The 19498-nt window shown below is 32.1% G+C and overlaps 1 protein-coding gene across 1 annotated transcript; it reads right to left on the bottom strand.

Moving 5' to 3' along the window:
• Positions 1 to 8: 8 nt before the first annotated feature.
• LOC118647923 (probable medium-chain specific acyl-CoA dehydrogenase, mitochondrial) lies at positions 9 to 3803 on the bottom strand. The gene is made up of 10 exons (XM_036293902.1): positions 3542 to 3803; positions 3287 to 3365; positions 2082 to 2249; positions 1806 to 1906; positions 1479 to 1559; positions 1283 to 1413; positions 1098 to 1206; positions 870 to 1010; positions 513 to 788; positions 9 to 396 (listed from the first exon to the last, which is right to left on the bottom strand). Exons 1-10 carry the CDS (start codon positions 3554 to 3556, stop codon positions 244 to 246), a joined length of 1254 nt encoding a protein of 417 aa, XP_036149795.1. The 5' UTR covers positions 3557 to 3803; the 3' UTR covers positions 9 to 243.
• Positions 3804 to 19498: the final 15695 nt, after the last annotated feature.

Here is a 19498-nt window from a genome sequence, read left to right as displayed (position 1 = left end):
TAATTATATCAAATTTACAATATCACATTCAAGTATAAAAATTTCAACTTTTTCTTATATTAATGTATGTTTTAAAAGTATAAGCATATTCTAAGAGTATAAACATTGCATATATGATGTTAAATGTAGATATAAGTTTACCATTTTGTAACTTGTATAAGAATACTATAAAAAAAATACTTCTTTATAAAAATAAATTTTATAATTCAAATTTTCTTCATAATTCAATTGGCACATGATTATTTAGCTGCTCTTTTGTTTAGCTTCGTCAAAGAGACCACGCGATATAATCAACCTTTGAATCTGTGAAGTACCTTCATATATCTGATAAATTTTCGCATCGCGCATAAGCTTCTCTACTGGATACTCTGAATTGAAACCCGCACCACCGAAAACCTAAATTGAAAAATTGTCATGTATGACAAATTGTAAAAAGAGGACATACTCGAGCCTTTTACTGACTGTTACAACTTAACATAAAATTCATAGATATATAAATTATTACATCGTACCTGTACAGCGTCTGTAGCACATTTATTAGCTACATCAGCACCATAACATTTTGCGATACTAGCGAGCAATGTAGCATTCGGTAAATCTTTGTCAGCAGCCCAGGCTGCCTTCATCCATGCTAATCTAGAAGTTTCAACGCCAACAGCCATATCAGCTAGCATAAAAGCTATTGCTTGATGTTGCGCTATCGGTATACCAAATGTTTTGCGTTCCATCGAATATTTTGTTGCTTCATCCAGAGCTCTCTGGGCCAAACCAGTAGACGATGCTGCAACCTGCAATATAAACGTGAAGATAACGTTTGCATAAATGTTATATTAAACTTATTTGGCATTTAACGAATGAATAGACATTACTGGTGATCGTGTCCTAGTAAAAGTCTTCATAGCTATTTTAAAACCTTCTCCTTCTTTAAGCAATACATTCTCTTCGGGAACACGAACGTCTTCAAATGTTATCATTCGTGTGTCGCTTGCTCTTTGTCCCATATTAATTTCCTTAAAGTGAAAAGGAGTCGTATCAGTAAAAATTTTAATAGAATTCAATAAAATATAAATAAAGTCTATCATATTGGTCGTAATTACCTTACGACCAGGAGTTAAGCCATCACTTTCACGTTCTACAATAAAACCTGTAAAAGCCTTATTAGCTGGAGCTTTTGGATCTGGATTTGTTCTTGCCAGAACAAAATACCTATATGATAAAAAAATTAAAAATGTAAATAATGCTCTTAAAAATTAATGCTAAATATTGGAGTATATTATTGTACCAATTGGCAACACCACCATTTGTGATCCACATCTTTGTGCCATTAATTACCCATTCTTTTCCTTTTTTTTCAGCTTTAGTTTTGATACCTGCCACGTCAGATCCTGCAGCAGGTTCAGTAACACAATATGCCTACAAATATATATATACATATATATATATATAACTTTTACATACAAATTTAATTGTAAATTTACCGCAACAAGTGGCTCTTCTAAAAGTCTGCCAAGATATTTCTTTTGCTGTTCCTTTGTTCCAGCTATGATAACTGGAGTTTGCTAAATAGGTAAAAATATAAATATATGTATATTTATAATAAAGCTAGAAAAATTTTACACACACACACACGCGCGCGTGCGCGTGTGTGTGTATGTGTGATTGCTATATTAAATAAATAAAATATAAGATTTAACAAAGGAATTGAAACTTAATAAAACCAAAGAAAAATTTTTATTTTATTGAAAAAACTATTGCTAAAATTTTATGTAATATAGAACTGAGATCATAATAAAAAAGAGACATACTCCAAGACCTGTAGCTTCTATTGCAGTTGTTATTCCTGTACATCCATAAGCCAATTCTTCAGTAACCAAGCATGAATCAAAAATACTACTTTCTAAACCACCTGGAATAAGTTATAAGTTTGTAAATTTTATTCTTGCATCAGCATTATTCTCTATCTAACAATATTATGCTATATCTATATACTATACTTGTGTTTTATAACACACACACACACACACAACACACACACACACACACACACACATTCATAATAAAATTTGATATGTCAAACGTACCACAATGTTGTGGAATGCTTTTATTTAGAAGACCAATATTCCATGCCTTTTTAATAATATCCCATGGATATTTTCCTGTTCTATCATATTCTGCAGCTACTGGGATAATCTCTTCTCTAGTAAACTTTCGCGCTACTTCTTGCATTTCCTTTTGAGTATCAGATAGTTCTAAAAATTTCAATAAGATATAGTAATACTCATAACTATTCTTTAAAATGAGATGTAATACATGTAATATACAAATATGTATAAAATTTCAATCAAATAAAATATAAATATCTTATATATAACTGTAAAAATGTTTTCACAATTTACAATATTTACATTATAGTTAAAAATATTAAAATATGATTATGAAAAAATGTACAGAAACATTTCGTTAATTTAAATATGATATATATGGAATTATTTGTAAGTATAACTTTTATTTATTTGATATAATATAAATGTGCTTGTTAAATATTATCACAAAGTTTCTTATCACAAAATATTATCACAAAAATAAAATTAATTACAAGATGTATGTTTAATATCTAACTATTAATATAAAAAAATTATTTAAAATATCATGAGATACGATAGTCCTGTAGTTAATATAATGTAAACACCAAATTATATATCTTTATGGATATGTACATATTTATTTTTTAATATATCTACAGAAATATTTTTTTAAGTCAAATATGAGATAAAATTTTCTATATATAACATTTCATAATAATATATGTATATAAATAAATAATATAAATATACTTTATATTCAATGTATTTATGCAAATTAAAATAAAGTATAATATTTTTATGGAAAAGCTAAATAAGCATAAACGTAATATATAAATGTTTTATCTTATTTAAGAAATTAAATATTGTCAATCTATAAAACACCAGACAAACAAAATAAAACAACAATCAAATAATAAAATCATGCTTTTCTCTATTTGCTAACATATTTAATTTATCTTATCTTTGAAGTTAATTAAACATTTATTTATAATTGTACTTATATAAGTATATATGTGTGTGTGTGTGTATGTATGTGTGTATGTATGTGTGTGTGTGTGTCTAAAGTATAGTAATACTTTTGTAAATATTACATTGGTACAAATCTTTTAGATTTCTTTAAGATTTTTATTTATTCTGATTCATTCTTTAAGAACATGGTTTCCTATATTTTATATTACCTAAGATATTACAAATATACTAACCAAAAGAATATCCTTGCGCAGATTCAACAGCTGCTGAGAAGGATCGTGCCATTTTTTGGCACATTTTTGGGCGAAATACCTAAAAAAATTATTTTACAATAGATGTTTTAACACTTTAACTGAATAGTTAACTCAAATAATAATATTTTAACTACCATCATCTAATTGTAAATATAACATAGAGTATTAAAAAAACTGCACAATATAATTTTAACAATCGAACAACTTGAATAATAGATTTTTTTTGCTCCTTACCTTTCTGAGCATCATTGTGTATTGACAATACTTTTTCTAAACAGAATAAAAGACAGTAACACGTTCAAATGTTGCTTTCGACAATGTGGCAGAAACTAATGACAATGCGAAAATTGTCGTTAAGAAATGATATCAAAGAAAGAGCAGAGTTATAAATATTTGTTTTGTACAGGTTTAAAGTACAAAGTTCAACAGCAGAAAAGTAGGGATAGACGGTTTATCAAGTTCTAGGTCAGAATGAGAGAAAATATATCTTTTAATTCCTTCTCAAAGTAAAGTATATTGATGGCATGGCGCAGCATGGCGAATGTGATTTTTAGCCATAGAGCTTGTATTAATGGAGGGGTCATTGCTATATGCCGAAGTCCTCGCGGGGAGAATCGACAGAGCCACAGTTTAGCCACAGTTTAGCTATAACCAGTTACGACAGTCAGCGAAATTCTTCGTATAATATTTTACGACGCATGCGTCAACTGTACTATCTAAAATATGGCGGACATGGCGAGCCACGCGGTACGAAGCTATGAGCTAGACATGTGATAATTGCGTGTTAGAGGTTATATTGTGTGAATAATTTTTCACTGATATTAAGCGATATTAATTAGGTATTAATTTAGAAAAGATTATTAATGAAGATCATCTTCAGTGTTTTTTCAATATCATTTATTTTGAAATAAATTATAATAATGAGTAAAGTTAGTAAAGGTGGATTTTCCTGTGTCATGTGTAAAAACATATCTGGATGAAACACAGGAATAAAATTTTTTAACTTTTTCTGTAATTTTTTTTATTTATTCACTTATCTCTTTAATAACAATTTGACACAAATCATAAGAAATATTTTTACTATCTTTTTTTGTTTTATATCTTCGAATAACGCGCTTTCTTACAATCCAAAACATGGCGGATGGTCACGTGATTAGGTAACATAAACATCAAAGGTTCCGACTGTACTGTCGTAACTGGTTATAGCTAAACTGTGGTTTAGCTATAACCAGTTACGACAGTCGGAACCTTTGATGTTTATGTTACCTAGTCACGTGACCATCCGCCATGTTTTGGATTGTAAGAAAGCGCGTTATTCGAAGATATAAAACAAAAAAAGATAGTAAAAATATTTCTTATGATTCGTGTCACATTGTTATTAAAGAGATAAGTGAATAAATAAAAAAAATTACAGAAAAAGTTAAAAAAAGTTAAATTCTGAAATGAGGTTAAACAATAATAAATAAATGGATTTTTTGGAAAACAAAAAAATTTTATTCCTGCGTTTCGTTCAGATATGTTTTTACACATGACACAGGAAAATCCACCTTTACTAACTTTACTCATTATTATAATTTATTTCAAAATAAATGATTATGAAAAAAACACTGAAGATGATCTTCATTAATAATCTTTTCAAAATAATACCTAATTAATATCGCTTAATATCACTGAAAAATTATTCACACAATATAACCTCTAACACGCAATTATCACATGTCTAGCTCATAGGCTTAGTTTACATCGTCAAAACCTTAGTACGCGTATTAAGTTTGGTGCGCACCAAAGCCTTAGTACGGGCGCGTTTACATCGAATGTATTAAGCATGTACTGTGAAAAATATAATACAAATTTAATTCATGTTGATGTCTCCTACTAAGACATTTTCACACCGGTTTTTAGATTTTAGCACTGAGGTTATGCTCAATTGCTAAATTCTCTCTAAGGCCGGTATTCATAGTCGGGTCTTATATTTAAGATCATCTTAAGTACTGTCTTAAGATGCCATCAACCAATCACAGAGCCGTATTAGCATCTTAAGACATTGCTTGAGACGATCTTGAAATAAGATTTGATTATGAATACCGGCCTAAAATGCGTTTTATGCGTTTACATCGACATTTGTATCACTTGGTACGCGTATCAGTTTAGTACGATACTCCTACTTAATGGCTTAGTTTACATCGTGCATTTGATACGCGTATCAGGTACCATATTTGTATCAAATTCGTACTAAATATTTAGTACACACGATGTAAACGCTGCCGGATCAATTTGGTACGAGCGTATCAAGTAGGAGTATCGTACTAAACTGATACGCGTACCAAGTGATACAAATGTCGATGTAAACGCATAAAACGCATTTTAGAGAGAATTTAGCAATTGAGCATAACCTCAGTGCTAAAATCTAAAAACCGGTGTGAAAATGTCTTAGTAGAAGACATCAACATGAATTAAATTTGTATTATATTTTTCACAGTACATGCTTAATACATTCGATGTAAACGCGCCCGTACTAAGGCTTTGGTGCGCACCAAACTTAATACGCGTACTAAGGTTTTGACGATGTAAACTAAGCCAATACGCTCGTACCAAATTGATCCGGCAGCGTTTACATCGTGCGTACTAAATATTTAGTACGAATTTGATACGAATATGGTACCTGATACGCGTATCAAATGCACGATGTAAACTAAGCCATAGCTTCGTACCGCGTGGCTCGCCATGTCCACCATATTTTAGATAGTACAGTTGACGCATGCGTCGTAAAATATTATACGAAGAATTTCGCTGACTGTCGTAACTGGTTATAGCTAAACTGTGACAGAGCCATGAATATATTCTCATATATTCTGTCTCTTTTCGTGTTGGACATCTCCACCACTCCATTTTCTAGAAGGAAAGAAGCGCACATACGAGCGGTACGACAGGTACAAGCCTACCTACTTGGTGCTTACTTGGGCCTTGGGCTGTTACAATTAGTACAAAAAATTTTTACATACGAAAGTAATACTGTGCATTCATTTATTGGCATGCATCTTTTAGATTCTAAATTATGTACCATTTAGGGTGCGTTCGGGGAGCTCACTATTAGCGCTACGCAGCACTACCGCTGTTCGCGGAGACGCTAGATAGCGCTATCAAAATTATGATGACGTCACTGTCCGTAGCGTTTGACGTCATAAACGCGCGCTATCCATGCTACTGCTTCAGAGGTAGTGCATGGATAGCGTTTGGTTCAATCCCCACCATTGTCTGTTTAAACATCACGTGCTATCTCTCTTTTAAGGTTAGAGAAAATTTATGCGTGATCTTGAAAGAATAAAATAAGAAATTGTTTATATGTCCTAATGAAAATATTTAATTAAAAATCTCTCTTCATTGAGAGAGAGAGAGAGAGAGAGAGAGAGAGAGAGAGAGAGAGAGAGGAGATCTGTTTCATTAAAATTTATTAAATTTATTAAAATATATTAAAATTCCTTAATATATACTCATTTAAATTTGTTAAAATTTCTTAAAATTCATAAAATTTATTTTATTACATTGTTATTTATTATATAAATAAATTTTATAAATTTTAATAAATGTTAAATATTAATTTTTAATAAATTTTAATGCATTTTAATAAATCTTAATAAATAATAAAAAGGGATCAAATAAAAAAGTTTCTGTAAAATATTTCATTAATATATTTCTATCAAGATGATCAAGACTGGATCTTTGAGTTTAATATTATTTTTCATCAAAAATATGTATATAATAATATATACTATTTTGATTCATTACACTGCATGTACTGTTTGTCTTAAAATGCAATCCTTTTCTGTACCAATTGCAAATATGTAAACGACTTAAGTATCATTATTATCAATTAAATTAATAACGTAATCATATATTATTTTAAAATTTTAGTTTAAATAATTAATGCAATTCAAGAGCGACAGTATACGACATAGTACAAAAGAACATAAATTTACATAAAAAAATTATATTAGGCATAAGCTTTAAACATATAATATTATGTAAAATAAATATAAATTAATAATTAATTAATTTGATTTTGAATTGAGATAGAAAAATGGAACAAAATAAAAATTTATAGGAAATTGTTTAAATTATTTTATTTTATTACATATAAAATAATTTTAATTAAAGAGTAATATATAGGACTTATTAATTATTATTTAATTTATTTAAAAATTAAAAAATTTATTTAATAAGATCGTAAATAACTTTAATAATTTTTATTTTGTGAACTTCAATAATTTCAATTTCCATGGAAAAATTTAATTGTTTAATAATCATTTTATAATTATTAAAATATTGAATATAAAATAAATGTAAACAAATAAGTATCATATATATATATATAGAAAAATAATAATAAATATACTGAGTAACATTGTTAACATAAATAATTATTAATATATATATAAACATTTTGTTAATATTGCTGGCAGTGGCTAATCAACTGCCCAACAGTGTTTGCTACGCTATAGCTGTTCACGGAACTCGCTATCACTACCGCTCCACTATTGGCTCCACAAACAGTTCAGATAGCGTTAGCATTTGTAGCGTTAATAGTGTCTCCCCGAACGCACCCTTAATGAATGCACAGGGGCTCTATTCTTGAATTCATTTGCAAGAGAAACGTATTCGCAAATTCTGTTCTTACAGAAAAGTTAGAAATTTATTGGCTATCGTATGGCTATTAACCAATAAACTTACAATTTTCTGTTAGAGCGAGTATTTGCGTATACGTTTCTCTTGCGAATGACTTCAAGAATCGGGCCCCAGTATTATCTTTGTAAGCAATTTTTTTTCATACGAGTTCGAGAATTGAGCCTCAGATTGTATAGTTACGAACCTGTTCCCACACGAAAAATGACAGAATGGGTGCGTTCGAAAATAGTTTTTGCTGGTGCTGGGAGAAAAAGTTAAGTTGGTAGTATTGAGAATTTCCAAAGCTGCGTTCGTTTTCTCCCAGCTGGGAGCTGGGAGTAGTTGGAGACCGATCAAATAGGGCATTTAGTGCAAATAGCAATGAAATATGTCAGGCGCGATAACGTATGCATATATTTTATGTAACCAAAATTTATCAGTCAATTCAAGGTAATATTTTTTCTTTGTTTAATAACACTTAAATATAAAATAAAGTTTAACATTTATATTAATAAATAAAAAGCAAAGAATAAAAAGAACATTAAATTTTATTAATATTTTTTATTATAATGGTTGCCGTCTATGCCTTATAGGTAGCAAAAATAAAAGGTACAACCGTATGCGAATAATAGTTCGATAATTCTTTATGTATTATAACTTGATTGCTACAATGTGTTCCAAATAATTTTTTATTTTTGGTACGTTTCTCCTTTCATCTTGTGTTGTTACTGAACAAGATATTTTGTAATTCTTCATCGTCGTCATCACTGTTATTAGACGATAAACTATACTAGAAGAATCAAACATGTTTTTGAGTAAAATATTCTTCAATAATAACTTTTCCATAATAATAATAATTAATGTTGATTAAATTTGTATATTCTTTTTATTGACTTTCGTTTCTTGTTCAACAATATAAAAAGAAATAGCCTGTAAATACATTATATTAAATAATTATTTATATATTCAGTAATTTTTTATATTGATTAGTTAATTTACGAAAAGTAATAATTTATGAATTTGCATTAAGAAAATATTTTATTTCAAGTAATTTGTTAAATTTTATGTCACAACCACACAACAATAAAAGATATTAAGAGAATTTTAATGTTCCTCTTATTTCTTGCTTTTTATTTATTAATAATGTTATTTTACATTTACTCTATTTTACATTTAAGTGTTATTAAACAAAGGAAAAGGATTACCTTGAATTTGCTAAATTTCAGCAATCGTACGTATAAGTTATATAAAACACGTGCGTACGTTATCGCTTGTTAAGATATTTTGTTGTCATTTGCACTAAATGCACCTATTCGATCGATCTCCAACTACTTCCAGCTCCGAACACAGCGTTGGGAATTCTCAAAACTACCAACTTAACCTTTTTTCCCAACACCAGCTAAAGCTATTTTTGAACGCAGGCAATATATCCACCTGTCTGTCGATTTTCCCCGCGTTGCGATGCACCAAGGCCCTTCCATTAAGGCTGAAATCACATGGTGCGGAATAGAGTTGCGGAATAGAACGTGCGTCATAAAAGCAGCCAATCAGAGCTTTGCCGCATCAACGCATTCTAATGCGGCAAAGCTCTGATTGGCTGCTTTTATGACGCACGTTCTATTCCGCAGCTCTATTCCGCACCATGTGATTTCGGGCTTAGTTTACACTGAGCACTTGGTATGCGTATCAAGTAGTGAGAGTGCGGTCCCATGAAGTGGATTATGCGGAAGCGGAACGAGCGGATCACCAATCGCGAGATTATTCTGATAGAACTCTTTCAAAGATTCCGTCGAAACGGTCCTGTGATTGGTGATCCGCTCGTTCCGCTTCCGCATAATCCGCTCCATGGGACCGCACCCTGAGGGTGACGTCCCATGGCGCGTATTGCGATACGCGCGTATCGGGCGTATTAAATTTCGACCAATGACAGACGATCCGCCGTTTTTGATACGTTGACGATCCGCGGAAATTCATAATCGAGCGGATCGCACACATATATATGCACAGTCGTATAATGTTACATGGCGTGTGCACTGGGCGGTGTATATAATTTACTTCTTTTTACTATAACCTCTTCAGATTTATGAGTACTACGCGTGGTACTCCTTCTTGTCACTTTTTGTGTACTTCTTATGGGCACGAAAAGGTTAGAAATGGCCACGCATGCTTGTGTGTGTGTATGTTCGATACGCCGAAATGTGGCTCTTATGTCCCATGGAGCGGATTACGCGGAAGCAGAATCAGCGGATCACTAATCACGGGATCGTTCTAATAGAACCTTTTCAAAAATTCCGTTGAAACAGTCCCATGATTGGTGATCCGCTCGTTCCGCTTCCGCGTAATCCGCTTCATGGGACATAAGAGACATATTTCGGCGTACTGAAAGCAGCGGAATGTCTGTGATTGGTTGCAGAGTTCGATACGCCCGATACGCGCGTATCGCAATACGCGCCATGGGACGTCACCCTGAGGGTGACGTCCCATGGCGCGGATTATGCGGAAGCGGAACGAGCGGATCACCAATCACAGGACCGTTTCGACGTAATCTTTAAAAGAGTTCTATCAGAATGATCCCGCGATTGGTGATCCGCTCGTTCCGCTTCCCCGTAATCCGCTTCATGGGACCGCACCCTCAATTTAAGCTGATCAGCCAATAATTAAACACATTCACTGGTTATTTACTATTTGATACGCGTACCAGCTTGGTGTAAACTAAGGCTATATTATATATCTCTATGGCAGCGTGTTGCCAACCGTACGGTAATTACCGTACTTGTATGGTAATTTAAGCATCTGTACAACGTACAGTTACCGTACGTCAAAACATGCTACTAGTTTACACCGAGCACTTGGTACGCGTATCAAGTAGTGAATTTAAGCTAATCAGCCAATGATTAAACACATTCACTAGTTATTTACTATTTGATACGCGTACCAAGTGCTTGGTGTAAACTAGGTCATGGTAATCGGTAATTTAACCAGACCAACTGAGTAACCTATGGTTTGTTCGCGTCGCCATGCTCCGACATGCTCCTACTCACTCCAACGCATTCTAATAGGTTGGCGTCATCGGAATCAACGTATTGGAGTGCGTTGGGGTGAATAGGAGCATGTTGGGGCATGTGACGCGAACAGACCTCTAGTTTACATTGAGCACTTGGTACGCGTATCAAATAGTAAATAACTAGTGAGTGTGTTAAATCATTGGTTGATCAGCTTAAATTCATTACTTGATACGCGTACCAAGTGCTTGGTGTAAACTAGGGCAGTGACGAAGACGACACCTTACTACATATCGTTCTATCTCATAGCACTTGGTACGCGTATCAAATAATGGCCTAGTTTACATCGTGCATTTGATACGCGTATCAAATAGTAAATAACTAGTGAATGTGTTTAATCATTGGCTGATCAGCTTAAATTCACTACTTGATACGCGTATCAAATGCACGATGTAAACTAGGCCAATGCTCTAGTTTACACCGAGCACTTGGTACGCGTAACAAGTAGTGAATTTAAGCTGATCAGCCAATGATTAAACACATTCATTGACCTAGTTTACACGGAGCACTTGGTACGCGTATCAAATAGTAAATAACTATTGAATGTGTTTAATCATTGGCTGATCAGCTTAAATTCACTACTTGATACGCGTACCAAGTGCTCGGTGTAAACTAGTAGGTAAGTTATTTACTATTTGATACGCGTACCAAGTGCTCGGTGTAAACTAGGTCAACAGGTTATACTAGAGCACTAGAAAAGTAGGTATTCTTACGTCCGCCATTTTTCTTCAAACTAGCAAGTAACTAGCATGAAAAGTTAAATATGTTTTGTACATATGTACGTCAATAATGTTTGGAAACACCAAACTTTATGCGACAATAAAACAAAGACACGATATTTATGATCTTGAGACTGTAAAAGTTATTGCGATGTATTATATACAGGTTGTCCCAACGCACGTGGACCATTACTCGTAAAGAGGTAAAAGGGATCGAGATGAACATAACAGTCCAATATTGTCTTGTTATTAACGTATGGAATTCTCAAATAATCTAATTAATTTCTATCGTAATTGTGAACAGTAAATAATAAAAGCTTATCAAACATTTATAATAGATTTTTTTCTGTGTTATGGCTCAAGCGGATCAAACTCTTTTCTCGGCGCGCTCTCATTCGCATAATTTGAAAAATTAATACCTTGATTATTGGTGGACCTAACCCGAGACTTAACCCAAGACCTAACCCAAGACAATATTAGACTTTTATATTCATCTCGATCCCCTTTTACCTTTTTACGAGTAATGGTTACGAGTAATGTCCCACGTGCGTTGGGACACCCTGTATATAAAACATTATGCTAGTTACTTGACTAGTTTGAAGAAAAATGGCGGACGTGAGAATACCTTTGAGTATATATACATGGAGGAGAAATTGCTATGGTTTCATGTAGTTGTAGACCGAAAGTGTGTCCAAGATCTGTGCGAGAGAGAAAGGTCCCAGCAAACACAAAGTTACATGTAACGTGCTTGTTAGTTGTAATTTCCCACTCAATAATATAATTGCAATATAACACACGTGTTATATTACAATTACATTGTTGAGTGGGAAATTACAACTAACAGGGGCCCGATTCTTGAAGTCATTCGCAAGAGAAACGTATACGCAAATACTCGCTCTAACAGAAAGTTGTAAGTTTATTGGTTAATAGCCATACGATAGCCAATAAATTTCTAACTTTTCTGTAAGAACAGAATTTGCGAATACGTTTCTCTTGCGACTAAATTCAAGAATCGAGCCCCAGGTACGTTACATGTAACTTGGTGTTTAGTGGGGTATATCATGATACTCGCTTTCTCTGCGCATGCGTTAATATCATTATCTGCACCGCAGTTTCAACACTTCTTGTGCACTTCTTGTGCACTTTTGTACTTATTTACGGATTGTATGTGTGTGTGAAACATACAATGCCAGCCATTGTACATATAGCGTTTGACGCATGCGCAGAGAGAGCAGGTATCATGATATACCTTTCTCTCTCGCACAGATCTTGGACACACTTTCAGTGCTGGCATTCCTCCTCCATGTATATATACTCAAAGGAGAATACTCACTTTAGGCAATTTTTGGCGATCGTTTGGTACATGTACCAAGGTTGATATTGGTAGGGGTAGAGCTTATCTTGGTATGATGTACCACTACCATGTACCACTATGAATAGCTAAAACGGACTGGTTCTTTTCTCTTTTTTCATACCGCAGATTTGGAAAAAACTACCTTACTTCGTTGCAAGGTATAGCTGGTATCAACCAGAAATGTACCAAAATGGTTAGCTACGCCTTAACCAAAAAGTACTAAACACGCGAAAACGCTCTGGGGCTCGATTCTTGAATTCATTCGCAAGAGAAACGTATACGCAAGTACTCGCTCTAACAGAAAAGTTACAAGTTTATTGGTTAATAGCCATACGATAGCCAATAAATTTCCAACTTTTCTGTAAGATCAGAATTTGCGAATACGTTTCTCTTGCGAATGAATTCAAGAATAGAGCCCCTGGTACATATTGGTACACTTCAATACATATACCAAACGATCGCCAAAAATCGCCTTTTTATAGTGTCTTATTTATACCAGAGAGAAACCTGAGAGCGACCACCGCGGCTTTTTTCGTGCGACCAATATTTGACTAGCATCAGCGCCAAACGTGGATGTAAAGCCCGTTCTACATTAATTACAGTCGCCAGTTGCAATTTGTAACACTCAATAAATGTCGAGTTTTAACTAGAAACTAAGCGCCTATTGGATGTCGCAAGTCGCAACTAGCTGCTTGCGATTAATGTAAAGCCTCGTCTACAGAAGTTGCAAGCCAGTTGCGTTTTGCGACAGCCAATGATTGTCGAGTTTTAACTAGAAACTAGACGCTCATTGGCTGTCGCAAGTTGCAACTGGCTGCTTGCGACTTCTGTAGACGAGGCTTAAAACAGACTTTACATCCATGTTTGGCGCTGATGCTAGTCAAATATCGGTCGCACAAAAAAGGCCGCGGTGGCCGCTTTCAAGTTTCTCTCTGGGGCTCGATTCTTGAATTCATTTGCAAGAGAAACGTATTCGCAAATTCTGTTCTTACAGAAAAGTTGAAAATTTATTGGCTATCGTATGACTTCTAACCAATAAACTTGCAACTTTTCTGTTAGAGCGGGTATTTGCGCATACGTTTTCTTGCGAATGAATTCAAGAATCGAGCCCCTGGTTATACCTTTTTTGCTGATTGACAATGAAAAGTCTAGCTACATAGCCATATTCAGGGGCTCTATTCTTAAATTCATTCGTAAGAGAAACGTATTCGCAAATTCTGATCTTACAGAAAAGTTGGAACTTTATTGGTTATCGTATGGCTATTAACCAATAAACTTGCAACTTTTTTGTTAGAGCGAGTACTTGCGTATACGTTTCTCTTGCGAATGAATTCAAGAATCGAGCCCCAGTTAAAAAAACTGAAATTACTAGACTTTACTAAATTTTCGCCTTTTTGCCAACTAATCCCATGGCTAAAACATTCACGTGAAAATTTTCACATTTCAGCAATTCGAAAAGTTACATAATCGTTGAAATCATTAAGGGCCGATTTCACCAACTCCGGTTACCTTAACCGGCCGGTTATTCCATTAGAATTGACCAATCGCATTTGTTAATTTTGCTTAATGACAAATACGATTGGTCAATTCTAATGGAATAACCGGCCGGTTAAGGTAACCGGAGTTGGTGAAATCGGTCCTAAAGTTCACGTAAAATTTTTCATTTTTCACATTCCATCCTAGGGGAAAAGTTACATGATCGATACCCTAGTCTTCATAGGTACACCTTTCTTATTATATCATGGTTATTTCTATTGGACCCGCGCCCTGAGGGTGCGGTCCCATGAAGCGGATTATGCGGAAGCGGAACGAGCGGATCACCAATCACAGGACCGTTTCGACGGAATCTTTGAAAGAGTTCTATCAGAATGATCTCGCGATTGGTGATCCGCTCGTTCCGCTTCCGCATAATCCGCTTTATGGGACAGCACCCTATATTTGATTTACGCTCCATTATAATTAGTGAAGCTTCTTAACCAGGAGTAAAATATTTTTTAAAATAATATTTTAAACTTTAAATGTAAAATAATTATTACATAGCATTAAATAAATGTTCCTTAAATATTATTTTAAACGATTTATTAAAATGTTAAGTTGATATTATAAAAACATCAATTTAATATATATTATATAAATATTTGTCCTAATCATTATTTTAAATAATTAATTATTGTAACATAAATATTAAATCAACATTAAATAAATATTTTTAAAAATATGGTTTAAATTAATTTTTTAATTGTAAAATAAATATTACATAAATATTAAATTTTATTTTTAATTTTTAAATATTAAGTTTTATTTTATTACATAAATATTAAATATTATTTTTAATAAAAAATTAATAATTTATAAATATTAAATCAACATTAAATTAACATTTTATCAATATTTTTTCCAATTCATTATTTGAAATAAATAATTAATATAAAACTAATGTTTAATAAATATTAAATAAATATTATTTGTACAATAAACGGTAATAATGTAAAAATAATTAAAAATAAATATTTAAAAAACGTTTAAAAAATATTGTGTGCTCATTGAGTTATAGCATTTAATCTTTAATATTTAATTCAAAATTAATATCAAAAGGTATTACAATGAATTTAACAAATATTGTTTATTCACCAAACATTTAATAAAGATTTAAAAAAAAGCACTTTGACAGATTAGTTGTGTCCGTTGGAGAATTAAGTATCTCATTGATAGTAATATAGCAGTCAGAAATTCTTAAATCACTTCTACATTAATTATAATGCACAAATATTGAAACATGCAATATTACACATTCCATGTTTTAGTATTTGTGCATCATAATTTAGGAATAATTGGGGAATAATTTGAGTTTTTTGTGCACAATTATATTTCTAAATGTTTTAAACATGTTACGACTAAAATATTTTTCTCAATTATTGTACAATTTATTTCTAAATTTAATTTTGCAAATATGCTGTTAAAATGATTTGCCATATCGCAATTGTTATGCCAATTAAAACATATTATTTCAAAATTTAATTGCGCAAACATTTATTAATGTTTTATAAAAGGTTAATGTTTCTACATCTATTTTCTCAACTATGCCCTTATCTTGACGGATTATAAATCTTTTGCAATATTTTGTCATACAATTTTATAAATCTTTTCCTACACAGTAAATAAAAGTATACATAGACGTCAAATTAGATCTTGACACATCTAAAAGACAAATGTCGATTCAATGTCTATCCGATCTGCTATTTTTCTTTGGGTATCCTATCGTACCCAGATAGCACACGGACGTCCTTAGGACGTCCTCAGGACGTCCAAGACGGACTTCGTGGATATCCTGAAGACGTCCTGATTTTATCCCGGGACGTCCTCAGGACATCCTGAGGAATAGCAAACGAGCGCCACTTTTTAGTCCTCAGGACATCCTGAGGACAGTCTATCGGACATCCTGAGGACAGTCCATCGGACGTCCTGAGGATACCATAGGATTTCCTCAGGACATCCTCAGGAATAGCAAACAATGACCACTTTTTATCAGATTGTTTAGATTTTTTTTTTAGGATTTTTGATAAATGTATCGATTTTTTATAAGAAACTTATAAGAAATTTTTTGAAACGTTTCTCAGAAAAATTTAAAAAATAAAAAATTCCAATTAATTTAGAAAATTTTTTAAATATTTCTAAGTATTTTTAACAGTTTTTGAGAATTGAAAAAAAACTTTAACAAAAAATTAAAAGTTCTAGTTATTTCTACGATAATTTTGTAAGAGGAAGAAGACTATACATGTTTTAGCGACAGTTGTACCTGTTAAAGCATGTTTAATCTCTGTACCCGAGAAAACGGTCACCCATCCAAGTATCAACCATCGCCGACGATGCTTGACTTCGTATACGCATCCTAACGCTTCGTGATGATCCATGAGTACTTCTTGTTTATGCATACATATTTGTTATAGATCATTACAATAGATGTTGTCAGAAGAATGAAACATATATAGTTAACTTATATTTTTATAAATAAATATAAAGTTTTACAGTTTTTTAAAGTCATTTTTACATATGCGCGCGAAATAGCATGTAGAATAACTTATTAAAAAACTGTTTTTGCGCCGTTTGTATAAAATAAAATTAAAAAATTATTTAATGTCATCTTTTATAATTTTTTAGTATTGTTAATATGCCATATTGTTTCAATAAGTGTAGACATTCAATCTGACTTTAAAGTCAACATTTTTACACATTTGATTTTGCAATACATTCTAGAAATACGTATGATATTCAAAGATTTCTCACTTGCTATATTAATTTACGTTTTTTTCAAAAATTACTATACGTCCAGGATGTCCTGAATACTATTTTAGGATGTCCTGAGGACTTTCGTAGGATGTCCTGAGGACTCTCTTAGGACGTCCTAAGGACTGTCTTGGGATGTCCTGAGGATTGTTTTAGAATGTCCTGAGGACTGTCTTAGGATGTCCTGAGGACTTTCAGGATATCATTCTTAGAACATTCTGTGCTATCTAAAATGTCTGGTATTTATACAGTCATTATATTTAAGTTTATCTTCAGACATTTTGTAGCTAATGAAACTCTTTATACAATATTTTAAGAATAACGTTTTCAGCTAGAATACATATATCCTCAGGACATCCCAAGGATGTCCTCAAGACATGAGTAAAATTTCAATTCATATTAATACTATTACAGAATTTAACATTCTAAACTTACTTTAGAAGTCAAATTTATACATAAAATATTTACAATAATACAACTATTATATCCTGACAAGATCCCAGGACATCCCGGGACATATTCAGGATGATCCTGAGGACGTCTTGTGCTATCTGGGTAGTGAGCTCTCGGGGCTTACGTAGTATTTTTTATTACGTCTTAAAAATACATCTTAGTTGTCATGGCTAAATTTAGCTTCGGTACAAATCCTTTTTCTGCGTGTAGTGATAATCACGTATTTGGTCACGAGCTTCTGTCTCCTTAGAAGAAAAATATGCGCTCAAATAGTGTTTTATGGTTTAATAACATTATAATTTGAATCAAAGAAAAAATTAAATTTTTCAAAAAATATTTTATTAAAAAAACAATTATTTTTTTGAAAAGTCAAACAACTGCATTTGTTAGTTCAAACATCAGTTTGGCTGGATTATCTCAATGTTTAAATTTGTTTGACTTAAAGAAAATTTATTAAATCTAAAAAAAAAATTTCTTTCTGTGTTGTTCCATGTAAAAAAATGTTTATTTCCGGTAAAATTAGTTAACCGTCAAACAAACAGTATAAAGACATCGAATTTGTAATAACCCATGTTAGATGATCGCGTCGCCCTTGCTTACCTTTTATATATGCCTCCTGTGATTTGGTAATTATTTTATTTAATAATTCAAAAGTAAGCTTTGGATAAAATTTTCGTAAAGGAAAAATTGTTTCAAAATTAACTCAGAAATATGTCATTGCAAGGACACCTGGGTCGTTTTAATTATTCAGAAACCTCTCGGAATTTGTGTATATTAGTTAGTATTAGCCAGGCATTTCTGTTCGCATATATACAGCAAATAGTAATTTTTTCCAAAAAAACCAATTAAAAAAAAACTCGATTTTTAGTTTTTTTTTCAGCGATTTGAAGCAATTTTTTTCTAATAAAAATGATAGAATTGGAACACTTTTGTAAATTTTTATAGCTTTTTTAGAATTTTGTAGAAATTTTTCCGTTAGGGAACTGACAGCAGAAATCGAGCAAAACCTGCTAACAAGCCCTGACGTCAGATTGGCGGCAGAAATGAGTTAAGTACGTGATAATAATCTGACAACAGATTCAATAAGAAACTGATTTGCATTATATTGTAATAGAAAAATCATTAATCAAGTCAGTATTAAATTATTTATATACCGATTTATTAAGCAATATTTTTCTTTCGTTTTTTTTTCTTGTTAATACATTTCGGTGTATTGATTTTTATTTCGGAACACCCATGTATATAGCAAAATATATTTGAAACACAATCAGATACCTTTGTATTTACAAGTTTAAATCAATTTTAAGATATCTTATTGTCAAATATTCATAGAATATCTGCAGGACAATTATTGCTTAATATCACGTATTGTTTATAAAAGAATATCTTTGCAATATTTGTATAATATAGTCTCGATGTTGACAGTTAAACTTTTTATTTTATTTTATTTGCTTTAAATTAATTAGCTCACTTCTAAAAGTATATTATTACTCTTTCATGTAATGACCAGGATGTTTAATAATTATGTACATATATGTACATACGTACAGAGTCTTTAAAACTTAGTATTGCAGATGAAAGTCACGTGGCGCCTACACACATCAATAACAAAAGTATAATTTTCTAATTTTTTTGTTTTTTAAATAAAATTGTTGCT

Source organism: Monomorium pharaonis, chromosome 11 (genome assembly GCF_013373865.1).
Source record: "Monomorium pharaonis isolate MP-MQ-018 chromosome 11, ASM1337386v2, whole genome shotgun sequence".
Taxonomy (NCBI): domain Eukaryota; kingdom Metazoa; phylum Arthropoda; class Insecta; order Hymenoptera; family Formicidae; genus Monomorium; species Monomorium pharaonis.
Note: the sequence above shows the minus strand (reverse complement) of the source record. Positions and strands in the feature narration are given on the sequence as shown.

What these genes read in the sequence shown, in the direction of transcription:
- LOC118647923 (XM_036293902.1), bottom strand. An exon ending in AAGCATTCCACAACATTGTG is followed by an intron (nt 1,907 to 2,081) that starts GTACGTTTGACA and finishes AACTTATTCCAG; the next exon opens with GTGGTTTAGAAAGTAGTATT. An exon ending in TAGAAGCTACAGGTCTTGGA is followed by an intron (nt 1,560 to 1,805) that starts GTATGTCTCTTT and finishes TTACCTATTTAG; the next exon opens with CAAACTCCAGTTATCATAGC.